Source organism: Gigantopelta aegis, chromosome 2 (genome assembly GCF_016097555.1).
Source record: "Gigantopelta aegis isolate Gae_Host chromosome 2, Gae_host_genome, whole genome shotgun sequence".
In the NCBI taxonomy this organism is placed as follows: domain Eukaryota; kingdom Metazoa; phylum Mollusca; class Gastropoda; order Neomphalida; family Peltospiridae; genus Gigantopelta; species Gigantopelta aegis.
This window is the reverse complement of record NC_054700.1, coordinates 50,685,252-50,698,986: the sequence shown is the minus strand read 5'-3', so window position 1 is coordinate 50,698,986 and position 13,735 is coordinate 50,685,252. Positions and strand designations below refer to the sequence as shown.

At 39.9% G+C, this 13,735-nt stretch overlaps 1 protein-coding gene across 2 annotated transcripts in view; it reads left to right on the top strand.

Annotated features, from left to right (window-relative positions):
* The first annotated feature begins 8,061 nt into the window (after positions 1-8,061).
* LOC121386723 (dmX-like protein 2) overlaps positions 8,062-13,735 on the top strand; it is a 158,103-nt gene continuing 152,429 nt past the window's right edge. For both annotated transcript variants that reach the window (XM_041517726.1, XM_041517719.1), the window contains exon 1: positions 8,062-8,204. In XM_041517726.1, coding sequence (XP_041373660.1) covers positions 8,118-8,204 — 87 coding nt within the window. In that variant the 5' untranslated portion in view covers positions 8,062-8,117. The remainder of the gene's footprint in view (positions 8,205-13,735) is intronic.

Sequence of the window (13,735 nt, the reverse complement as noted above, 5' to 3'; positions counted from 1 at the left end):
ACTAGATGACATGGTTTATGATACCTCATCCACTAGATGACAGGGTTTAATGATACTTCATCAGCACTAGATGACAGGGTTTAATGATACCTCAGCACTAGATGACAGGGTTTACTGATACTTCAGCACTACATGCCAGGGTTTAATGATACCTCAGCACTAGATGACCAGGTTTTAATGATCCCTCAGCACTAGATTACATGTTTTAATGATACCTCATCGCTAGATGACAGGGTTAATGATACCTCAGCACTAGATGACAGGGTTGAATGATACGTCAGCACTAGATGACAGGGTTTAATGATACCTCAGCACTAGATGACAGGGTTTAATGATCCTTCAGCACTACATGACAGGGTTAATTGATACTCCAGCACTAGAGGACGGGTTTTAATGACTCCTCAGCACTAGATGACCAGGGATTTTAAATGATACTTACAGCACCTAGAGGAAACAGGGTTTAATGATACTTCAGCACTAGATGACGGGGTTTAATGATACCTCAGCACTAGATGACAGGGTTTAATGATACCTCAGCACTAGAGGACAGGGTTTAATGATACTTCAGCACTAGAGGACAGGGTTTAATGATACCTCAGCACTAGATGACAGGGTTTAATGATACTTCAGCACTAGATGACAGGGTTTAATGATACCTCAGCACTAGATGACAGGGTTTAATGATACTTCAGCACTAAATGACAGGGGTTTTTTTTTTTTTGGCAAGTGTAATACAATTTGACAATCAAATTTGTTTTAAATGTTGATGTTTATTATTTAAATGGATTAATAGATTAATTTTTTTTTTTACCATATACAAACGGGTAGGACAAGGAAATGAATATGTTTAATTGCATCTCAGGGCATGATAAACTTGTTATATAGCATAGGACTTTGGTTGCTTCGATACTTGGTCTTGAGAGAATTAGAAAGGAAACCATCTGCCGTAAATTCACTGGCGTAGGATTGTAGATTGGGGCGGGGGGGGGGGGAGCACGGCAACCCACACGATGTGTGTGTGTATGATTTTATAACATTTAATACAGTAACAAAAAGAAAAAACGTCTGATTTGGGGCATGCGTTATTCTGTTGCATGTGTATGCGGTGTTCTCACATATTAGTGGGCGGGACGAAGCCCAGTGGTAAAGCGCTCCCTCGATGCGCGGTCGGTCTGGGATCGATCCCCGTCGGTGGGTCAATTGGCCTATTTCTCGTTCCGGCCAGTGCACCACAACTGGTGTAAAAAAAGGCCATGGTATGTACTACCCTGTATGTTGGATGGTGCATATAAAAACTCATGAAGTGGCGACAACGGGTTTCCTCTTTCATATCTGTATTATATGTGAGAAGGAAGGAAGTGTTTTATTTAACGACGCACTCAACACATTTTATTTACGGTTATATGGCGTCGGACATATATGTGTGTTCCTTAAACATATGTCCGACGCCATATAACCGTGAATAAAATGTGTTGAGTGCGTCGTTAAATAAAACATTCGAGCTAATACCACGGTTTTTGACTTATAAACGCCCCTATCAAAATTAGGTAAGTTTATTATCCCTCACGATATATCTATATATTTCTGATTTTTATATATTTCACGTCCTACTGTCCACGACTTCTACCGACTTTCCATTTGCTAGTCCCGAGCGCTCTATACAACTCGATTCTCCGTCGGATTACCAATTATGCCTAGTGTTAGAAACTACTAACTGCCCAGCAATCAAAGTTGGCCAACTTTCTGCTGCCACCCACTTCTATTTACTGTCCCATTTTAATACTTATCTGAGGGTTCTTACAACTCGTATTCTCGTCGTATAACCCATTACCGTAGTTAACCTGAAGCGCAACAACAAAACCTAGTAATTCAGAAATTACAACGGCACCGTCGATTTTTGGGGGGGTGGGCCCCCCCCAACTTTCTGCTGGCATTTTGGTTAGTCTGAGACCTTGCATTAGGCACACGTGCTTGATCATCCAGTTGATGTTTACACCATGTGTCCATGGGTGATTTGATTTTCCCCCGTTGTCTCCGTTTAGGGCCCCCCCCCCCCCTACCCCCACACACACACACCACACTGTAATCCTGAACAGTCTGCAGTTTCCCGCTAAAGTAAAAGTAAAAAGTTTTTTTTGTTTAACGAAACTACTAGAGCACATGATTTTAATTAATGGATGTCCACATTTATGTATATTCTACATAGTTGGGTTTTTTTTTTTATCATATGTACCCCTATCAGGGGTTCTTTTATATACACCATCACCCAGAAACAGGATATTACATACCACGGCCTTTGATATCCAGTTATTGTGCACTGGATTGAAACGAGAAATAGCCCGATGAGTTCCACCGACGGGATCGCTTCCTAAGACCCCACGTCATGAACGAGCGCTTTAACCACTGGGCTTACGTTGCCGCCCCACTGCCACAGAAATTTTTCTTTTCCACGTTTTTATCCTTTAGAGGTGGAAAGAGAATTAACCTGATATTGGTGACATAGCCTATTCCTACCGATTATCGAACATATGCTTTTATCCACAGTCATGAGTTGTTTAGCCATCGGAATAAGGCTGATTGCACCCCCTTACGCTACTAAACCCAAATCCATTTTAACACGAACTTCGTGGGATTTATGGTCCACTAAACAAATATTTTCTCTCCGCAAACATTAACAACAGCCTCTGCCGTGGACAGAGCAATCCCTGCATTGTTGATATAGCTGTTTGTGCCCAAAACAGCGTGCTATTGACCCGTCATTGATTTAGGCACGATTGAATGGTTTGACTTACTGAATGAATTGAATGAATGATTTTGGCATACAATGATACGGCCCTTTGATGTAAATATTCCTTGCGGGACGATGATTAGACACATGGTAAAGTAGATCGCCTATATGCAATCGGTTAGCCATGTTGATCGATTCCCGTTTGGTGTTGCCCACTGTGCTAATTATCATTCCAACCCAATGCACTGACGCTGGTATGTAAAAGAACGTTGGTGTGTGCTATTCTGACATGGGTTGGTGGCATATAAAGGTCCACTTGCTACTAAAGGAGAAACAAATTGGACGGGTTTTCGTCTCTTAAGATTACCAAATTTTTGACATCCCAAGTAGCCGATTTTTCTAAATCAATGTGCTTTATAGTGATGTCCCTTACAACAAAAAAACTTTAACTTTTGGTATAACATATTCTAGGTGGATATGGTTCAAATGAGGAAACCAAACATTCCCTATTAGGTGTTCGTGTAGCTACTGGGTTTATAACAACTCATATGTTTGGTAATACTGTAAACTACACACCCACTATTCTCTCCATAACCACTAACCGCTAAAACCTATATGGGATCCCCTGGACACAGCCCAGTATAGCTGAGGTGTACATGCCCATGTACAGCGATGTTTGACCCTTTGTTAAATACAAGGTACTATTGTTCTGTTTTCTCTTACTTTTAAAAACACACCAGTTGATACCCCCCACCATTTATATTGCTACATTTACAGGTTTTGGGAGGTTTATCAACTTACCACCATGTTTGCAGTGATCGTAATTCTCTTCGTTATTTGTTTTTTTTACTCGAGGTAAATAGCATACACATCTCAGGGTGTAATTTGTACTATGTCCTTATATTGTATTATAATAAGTAGTGCCCCCCCCCCCCCCCCCCGGATTTTGATCAGGTTAAGGGCCCTGTATTCTTGAGTTAATCATCACCCATAACAGTTTCATATACCCACCACAGTGCTTTGAACACATGTTAATTTAAATAATACATTACCCTTTACATATGTAGCTTAATAAAATATGTAAGTCAACACGTCCTTTATTTCTTTAAAATGCACATTTTAAAATCTACAATTTATATTTGAATTAAAAATCTCTTTTTTTAATCTGTAATTTAAAATATGAGTAGAATGTTAACTGAAAATTGCGCTAATATATTTTAAATATTAAAATAGTGTTGGACAACTCTGTTATCTTCCCTTAACACATAATACAATCCTTGCATGAAATTGCAATAATTTAGTATAAGTTTGTGGGCCATTTTTGATTTAGCACCCAGTGGTTGATACATAATTACACGTTTTCTTAAATGGCTTTGGGCTGTCGATTAAAATTTGTCATTAATTAAGTTTTCATTTCAACTTATTTTTGTTATTTCCCAATTTTTGTTCAAGCACGCTTTGATTTTTCTGCAACATTTTGCTATCTGGCGTGATTTAAACAGGGGGGTAGTTGGGGTAGTGGGTGTAGTTGTAATATGTTTAATTTAGATTTTTTTATATTAATTGTATGGTCTTCTTTTGCCTCCACGAGCCCATAATACAGTAAAATAGCAATTAAATGCATCTTATTCACATTTCATTTCGCTGAACATGGATGCCAAATCATTGTCCTTATGTTATTGCATCAACACATGGGACTTGTTTTGTGGCTCTCCTGTGCTCATAAGCCCTAAAATGTAACTGGCATATGAGCAAAATGACGTTCGAGAAAAAAGTATAATTAAATGAGAGTGCTCTTCCTTTCACGGGTACTCGAGTCTATTGTGAACGGATGTTTAGTTCTTGCTAGACTCGTTATCGTGTCCGGAATGTACTCGTGGAGTCCCTAATCTTACTGAACAGTGTCAAAACTTCATTTTTCTTTTTTAGGCCGTTCCACAGCGGCGTTTTTGATCGTCTGAACATACATAATAAATAGTTTAAACATGGCAAGATGGTTTTACATGAGTGCCTCCTTTGAGAATAAGTTTTACATGGCTCCTAAAACCACTAAATTTCGAGCATGTCCGTCCCGGGGCCTTTCCCTCTGGATATCCAACAGGATAATGTCCCGGGACAGACCTGTTTACAGGGGTTGAAATAATAGCATATGATAATACTAATTATGATATTTACTTGTATATTATATTAATTGAATAATCTACTGTAACTGTATTAGAAGTATTAGTGGTAGTAAGTATTAGTAATTAATATTTACGAATAATTAATTCGAAATTCTGGTGGTCTAGCATATATGGTCGTTGTAATAAATAATTATTAATAATAATAGTAATAGTCATTAGTATTATGATTAGTAGTAGTAGTAGTAGTAGTAGTAGTAGTAGTATTAGTAGTAGTAGTATACAGTAGGTAGTAATAGTAATGCAGTACATTGGTTTATCCGGTATTTAAGCATTGGTACAGTAATAATCATAATAATATACGAATACTAATAATAAAATGGTGGAACAGTAATGGTATATCGCGTTTGTATAATAATAAGAATAGTGTATAGTATTAGTAGTAGTATAGTAGTAGTTGTAGTAGCTAGTAGTATTAGTAGTAATTAGTACAGTAGATATATAGTAATGGCCGTACATGGTTTAACACGGTAATTTAAGCATTACTCACACCGTCTTTGCCCATTTTAAATAAATTTTGGCAAACACAATGTATTTTCTGGTCCGATCTGTGTTTTGTAGTGCCCCGAATTCAGTTTTAAAAGTTAAAGTTTCTTTTGTTTCAACAATACCACTAGAGAGCACGGCCGTTACATGGTGTCCATTAGAGAGCAAGAAGATCTACGAGATGGAGGGATGAGAGAGACAGAGAAAGGGGACCGCCACGGTTTGTGATATCATCCAGAGAGACTGGCCTGGAAACGCGAAATAGCCATAGGTTCACCAGAGCGAGAGAATGGATATAGAGAGAGAGAGCGATAGAGGAGAGAGGAAAGGATATCGGAAGGAGGGAAAAATCGAGAGGGGGAAAAAAGAGGGGAAAGCGGAGAGAGGGATAAGAGAGAAGGAAAGAAAGAGGGGGAGGGAAATCGCGAGGAGGAGGAGGGGAAGGAGGAAAAGGATGGGGGAAAGAGGGGGGGAGGAGGGGAAGAGGGAGAAAAGGGGAGGGGAGAGGGGAAGGGAAAAGGAGGAGAGGGAAGGGGAGAGAGAGGAGGAGGAACGGAAGAAGAAAGGGAAAGAGGGAGAGAGGGGGGGAGGGGGGAAGGGGGGGAGAGAGATAAGAAGGGAAGGGACAGAGAAAGGAGGAAGATGGAAGGGGCTAGGGGGAGGAAGAGAGAGGGGGAAGGGGAACAGAGAGGGAGGGAGAGGGGAGGGAAGGGGAGAGAGAGGGGGGAAGAGAGCGAAGGGAAAAAGGAGGGGTGGAGAGAGAGGGGGGAGCAGGAAGAAAAAGAAAAGAGAGAGAGGAAGGGGCGTCGGAAAAGGAGAAAAGGGAGAGCGAAAGATAGGAGGAGAAAAGAGAGAAGAGTAGAGAGAGAAAAGTGGAGGGAAAAGAGAGGAGAGAGGGAAAAGAGAGCGAGGGGGAAAGAGGGGAAGAAAGAGGCGGAGGGAAAAAGCGATGAGGGGAGTAGAAAAAGAACAGAGGGGGAGAGAAGAGGAGAGGGAAAAGGCGAAGGAAAAAGAGGAGAGGGGGGAGGAGGAGGGGAAGGAGAATGGAAGAGAGGAAGGGAAAGAGAGGAGGGGAGAGGGACAGAGGGAGGAAGAGAGAGCAGCGGGAAGAGGAGGAGTGAGAAAAAAGGAGGAGGAGAGAGAGAAGAGAGAGGATTGTGACGGAGACTCAGAAGGGAAAGAGAGAGAGAGGGGGGGGGAGAGAGGAAAGGAGAGAGAGGAAGAAAAAAAGCGGAGGGGAGGAGCGGAGAGAAGAGGGGCCGAGGGGGTGAGAAGGGCCGCAGAGAAAAAGTGGTGGGAGAGAGAGAGAAGGTATATAACGGAAGAAAGGGCGAAGAGGGGAGTGGGGGATGGAGAGATAAGGGAACGAAGTGGTAGATAAGGTGGGGGATCGCATACCGAACTGGAATAGAGAGAGAAAGTAGGCGAGGTCGTCGTAGAAGGGTGTGAGATGCGAATAGAGCGGTAAATGAAAAGAAGGAATGTAAAAGGGGGGGGGAGAGAGAAAGAGAGAAGATAGGGAAAAGCGAAAGGAGGAGGGAGGGAGTGAAGAGGTGAAAGAGAGGGAAAAAAAGGGGGATAGAAAACGGAGAAGAGAGAAAGCGAAAAGATAGGGGAGGGGGAGAGGAGGGGGGGAAGAGAGAGGAGAAGGGAGAATGCACTGAAAAAAGGAATGGGAATAGGGTAGGAAGGAACAAGCGGTTGAGGTCAAGAGGGAAGAGACGGACAAGGCGACAGAGAGAGATAGGGGGGGAGAGAAGGAGATATAGCGAAGTGGGGCGGGAGAGAGGCGAGCCAAAGCGAGAAAGAGGGGGGAGGGAAGGGAGGGAAAAGAAAAGGGAAGGGAGGGGGGAATATGTGGCGACGGCGCGGAAGCGAAAGAAGGAAGGAAGTAAAGGAAGAAAGGGGAGGGAGATCGGGGAGAAAAGGAGAGGGAGGAGGGAGGGGGAATGAATGGATGGAAGGTTGGGGATTTTGAGAGACACTAAGGGCGGGGAGCTTGATGAAAGAGGTTTAACGAGAAAGGAAGGGTGGAAGGAGAAATAAGGCGGGTAGAATGAAAAAGAATAGGAGGGGGTAAAGGGAGGGGAGAAAGGAGGAAGAGAGAAAGAGAAAGAAAGGGGAGAAAGGGGAGAGAGGATAGACATCAAGAAAAAACAACGTTTCCCCCGATCTGCTCAACAATCTATCGCACAGGGGACAATAAAGGGATTAGGGGAGAGAAGTGAATCGGAGAGAGAGAGAGAGAAAGAAGGGGGGAGGAAAGAAGAGAGAGATCTTGAACCGGGTTTCCATAAAGTCAGCGACGGACACAGATCGACGCAGACCTTTCCACCCTGACGCATGGAAACCAGTTAAAGTGCATATAAAACATCCCTTGCTGCATTAGAAAAAAATGTAGCGGGTTTCCTCTGACGACTACGTGTCACAATTACCAAATGTTTGACATCCAATAGCCGATAATTAATAGTCAATATACTCCAGTGATGTCGTTAAACAAAATAAACTTTTTAAATTAAAATTTAATTTTCACCTCATCGCCCAAAATGTTCTTCTCCTTTAAATTCTTACTGTAGTGTTTAGAGCATATCACATTGGTGCGCACGAAAACGGAGGAAAACACAATACATACAGATTCAGCATGGCGTTGGTCGATAACATTTTGGATTAAAAAGATGAATATGTTAGCATTATTTCCGCATTTCATCTGTATATTATAGACAATGAACCGCCACCAAGTGCTGACAGGAGCTTGTAACAGCGGAGAACAATGTTACTCAGTAGGAAGTGTGGAGGGACTTCATTTTACGGTGGGTGTTTTCTCGTATTGTGACATTTGTGTCACTTGTGATAATTAAAATTTGACTCCCCGACTGATACTCTGATGATGTCGGAATGGAGTGATTATCAGATTTCACAAAAGACGATTCGCGTATGGTTTAGTATAGCTTCCCAGCGTCGTGTGCATTAAAAAAGCTAAAATGGTTTTGTTTGTATAATTGCATTATGATGAACATTATTATATATAAAAAAAGAAGTCTTAAAAAAACACAAAAAAACATCACACAACAGCTGCAAGCACTAAGTGCAAATGCAATATCCAAATAATTTATGATAGTAAGACAGAAGCTTCGTGTATTTTGGTCATATACTGGTATTTCAGAGTGTCTTAGTAATACTAGTAGGCCTAATGATACTGCAGAAAAGAAATAGTTGAAATACACATTTCTGTAGGTCAACATTTATTAGCATGGGAAACGTACCCCAATTGATCATTCATCACACTGGTCACTAAAACAATGCAGGTCTCATCCTGTTAAGTGTCCTTTGTCAAATTAACCATTTGATATTTTTTAATACATGTATAGTCAAGGATGAGAATTTTCTGCGGATCCGCAAATTTCCACAGATTTTGGACCCCCAGGGTCAATCCTTTGAAACGTGTAAATTTGTTGAGAAAATTTGGGGGGTGGGGTAGAATATAGGTATATGCCTTGCACTCTGTGGAAATATCAGTTAAAGTTGAGGTCGTTGTGCAGCTGCTATCGTAATGTAGCGGCCACCATGTTTATTTCTACGCACTGTGTATACGAAAATAAAACAGAAACTAGCTTTGTGAAATTGTGTGTATGTGTTTAGTACTGTTTACTACGACCACTGTGATTGGCTAAAATTGAGACGTCTGAGATATTGAGACCAATCTGTGTAGCCCTTACAGTCCTAGGCCGTTATGTGCAAAACAACCGCAATTTTCTACTGTGTTTATGCATTATAATAATCCTTTCTATGGTATGTAAGTTACTCTGTAATTCTATGATGTATGTGTCTCCTGATGCAGATTTTTGCCTTGCAATTGTAAAAAAAAAACCTATAGTTTTAGCAGAGTTCGACAAATCCACTAGCCCGATGCCCGTGGCTAGTGGTTTTTAAGTTCGGGCTAGTGAGAAACGCAAAACAACTAGCCCTGCGGACTAGTGGTTTCTACCCACCTCCTTATCGCTCGATCGTGTTTTTTGTGTTTTTTCTTTTCTTTTTCTCTCAGGTGAAATTTTGTTTAATAAATTTGATTGTGATGTTTGTCATCGAATAATATCAACAACGCAATCAGTATATATATATAATAATAATCCACTTGAACTAGGTCTGCAAACTGCAGTAATATGCTATCTCTACATCGCCACAGTTACAGCATGCATTGTTTACTTTTCCCTTTCAAGTTTCTGGCACAGGAAATAAGTCTAATGACATGCATGTTTTGATTGGTTGGACACGTCACGTGGTAGTTAATCTTGCACATATGTTTTAGGCTGAGAACTTGGAAATCACCAATCGTGGCGACAGGTTAATCTCAATCAAGTAAACCCCAGTCATGCTTTGAATTTCAGTGTTTGTTTTATTTACCTATTGTTTTCTAATTTAATACTTCACTGACATGTGTTTATCAGCAATCAGGAGAACAATTTACTTTAATGGTAACCGCACATGCAATGACTCTGCTTGGCCTATTACGTGTAGCGGTCTGGATAATGCGTCACAGCTGCCGATACAAGATGATACCTTTTTTGTTCATCAATTAACAACGAATTAGATGTCGCCGTTATATTCTTTTGATATCGGTCTGACACAGGGATAATGCCCTGTATTTGAGCAATTGACATCACCGTTCCTGGCGACATAAATAGTAGGGCCCTAAATGTATAACCCAATATCGAATACACTGAACCATCTGTTACCTGGTGATACAGTGTCGTACCCTCATTTAAATTTAATTATTTTGATATTGGGTTTAGATATCAACCATAAGTTTGCTCAATTATTTTTTCCCCATTTACAACATGATTTAAGAGGTTTTTTTATTTTACTGTTATACTCGTAAATGTGTAATGTTACAAAAATTATATAAAAATCCAGTTATAACTGATCAGGAATTTGGGCTAGTGCTTTATCTTGGTGGGCTAGTGGTTTTCACAAATCCACTAGCCCTGTGGCTAGTGACTTTTCAAAATATTTGTCATACTCTGGTTTTAGGGGGGCGAAGCCCCCCTGACCAGGGCTCTGCCCTGGACCTGGCTAATTTCAGCTGAAAATACAAATTGTCATTCTCATCCCTGCATAGTGTCTACAACATGTAGTCTTTGCTTAATAAACTGGGCCCATATTTTCAAAGCCATCTTAGCACTACTATATGGTCATAAAACTATTGTAACCTATAACATCAGTGTGGCATGTGATTTAGTAATGTCATAACCTACAAGGGTTTTACGATAGATTTGAAAATCTCTAGCCAATTCCTTAAAATCAGTGTTCTCGCTGCTCCATTTAAGCGGGGGTGGGCCACTCCACTTTCGTGTTTTGTCGCCCCTCTTTATTTTCCTGCATCCTACTATATTTCGCAGCACCCAGCTCTCCTATTTCAAAATGCACAATGTTTTCACACACTGAATTTTGTTTTGATCAGTCTGGACATCAAAGGCAAAAAGCTGCAATGTGTATGGAAACACAACTGACAACAAACTATAGTGTCTTACAACAGTTAGCATCAGTGTTCTCGCTGCTCCATTTAAGTGGGCCGCCCTCTTTCACGTTCCCCGCCCTCTTTTATTTTTGAGACCCCCTCTTTATTTTCCAGCACCTATCTCTGCTATTTCCAAATGCACTTTTTTCCACACAAAAAACAACGATCAGTTTGCACACTGGACATCAAAGGAAACAAGCCGTGTTGTGTACGAAAAAGCAATTGACGAAACATTTACAACAGTTACCGTAATGTAATTTAACAGTATTTTTAACAGCCTCTATTTTGTCCAATATCTGTATCCATTTGTATGTTTGATAGACACAATAAAAGTTATATTTTATGTGAGCAATGAAAACATTTTATTTTTACGGATTCGGCAATCTCCGATTGAAAAAAAAAACCCTCTTATTTGGCGCCAAATTTGTCATGTGATACACGTCCCTTAAAATAATAAGTGGTTATCTTTAAAGGAGGGGACAATTAAGGCATTTGGCCTGGTATGCATATTCAACGATGTATAATGCACATTATTGTTTAATATTCAGTATAATTATATAGTTAATTAATAAAATGGTTAAATGTGACAGCTACGTGTAATATATATAACGGGCACAGCCATTTTGTACCATCCCAGTGAATACACCCTCTGGTGGGCTGGTGGTTAAGTAATACCTAACGTGTCACATCAGGAATTAGTCTTCGAACTGAAGAAACAAAACATACCTGATTTTTGTGGATACATCGCAATGTTCTGTAATAATAGCCATCCCAGTAATCCAGCAACAAATATATATTATTTTTCAATACAAAATAAACCACCATTATCAAAGTGTTGAAATAACTGTATTATGTTTTGTACATAAATTAAAAACGTACTGAAATAATAATCGGAGTGTTTTCTTGGTTAATTGGTATTTTCTTTCTGTGGCCTGTACCTGTGGTTCCTGATTGGCAGGTGTATATTTAGACAGTCTTCAGACACTGTGTCTAGACACACTAAAAAGATGTGCCTCTTTTATTAAGATCACAAGTGTGATAACCGCATGGATACCCCTCAAATCGTAATGGACATTATCAGCCATCCTGCTTTATTACTGTAAATAATTCTGTAAAACCCTTGATAAAGTCTAAAATCACAAAACTGACCAATTACGTTGTCCCAAAGAAAAGAAAAGTATCACCTGGGTATCATGAGTGGTTGTTTTTGCTCGGAACGTACCCTACCAATAGGCCTAATGATATGCACTTTTTCTTAGGATTTTTTTAAAAAGAAAAATACTGTACCCTGTAACTCCATTTCGTTCTATTGATGCAAATTGAAATATATTTAGTTAAATAGTTCAGTGTTCTCGCTGCTCCATTTAAGCAGGGTGCCCCGCCCCGCTATTCTATTTTGCCGCCCTCCTTTCACGTTCCACGCCCTCCTTTATTTTTGAGCGCCTCTCTTTATTTTCCAGCACCTATCTCCGCTATTTCCAATGCACACTTTTTTCCACACAAAATCAGTATGAACACTGGACATCAAAGGAAACAAGCCGCGTTGTGTATAAAAAACAATTGACGAAACATTTACGACAGTTACCGTAACGTAATTTAACAGTATTTTTAACAGCCTCTATTTTGTCCAATATCTGTATCCATTTGTGTTTGATAGACACAATAAAAGTTATATTTTATGTGAGCAATGAAAACATTTAATTTTTAACGGATTCGGCAATCTCCGATAGAATTTTTTTAAAACTTATTTGGCGCCAAATTTGTCACGTAATCAGAACAGTTATTCTGTCTTTTGTTTCCACTAACTATCGTCTGATATTTTGTCCTCAGTTGCAGATATAATTGGTTGTAGCTGATGATTTTTACTTTCTGTCATTCTGTTTATTCAGCAGTTCTTTATAAAATATTGTAAACTTTTCATTTTTGGGGGATATGAACGCTTATAAAAACAACGGAAGTGGTAGTGTTTATCAATAAAAGCATTTATCTCTAGTGCCAAATAATGTATACACCGCCTTTATCAGCTGGCGATAATATTTTATCACAGCGATCGATTCATTCGATGAAGATGGAAATAACAAAAATGTATCAGACATTAAGAGATCACTTTACAAACATCTTTATTGTTTTTTGTATATCTTGAAATCTTTCTTAAAAATAATAATATTAAAACTTTGATCAGTCCAGCAAAACGGGAACTGTCCGTGAATGTCAGACCGATATCATCTTCGGTTCAATTAAAAAACGAGTCTGCTTGTATTTCGTATTTATAAACCTTTTTGCACTTTTTTGTAGGCAAAATAAGGAGTATGTCTTTTCAAAAAGTCTACCAACACACAAGAATATGGTAACCAAACTACTCTCCCCCCCCCCCCCCCCCTTTTTTTTTTTTTTTGCTTTTCGTTTATTGGTTGTTGTTTTTTAAGGGTGTGGTGCCGAGCGGCCACCCTCCTTTAATTTTCAACCAGCAAGAACACTGTAGTTTATTATACTATCAAGTCATTTGTGTTGTTTTACAAGTCAGGTTGATGGAAGCAAAGCGCCTTGTCGTAAATTAGAGCGTTTGTTTACACTGTGCATAGAGGAGATGGACGGAGCTGACATCACTTCGCCCCAAGCTATACCACCAGACGTCACAAAAACTAAACAAAATGGCTGCCCCCAGTTAGCAGGAATAATCATGGTTTTATATTAACTCTAAAATTACCTGTTTTTTCATTTGTTAAAGTGTCAGTATGTGTTGGTGGTCCGGGTATGCATCTTTTCAACACATAAGGCTCTTGTTTGGAGTTACCGGCCTCGGTGGCGTCGTGGCAGGCCATCGGT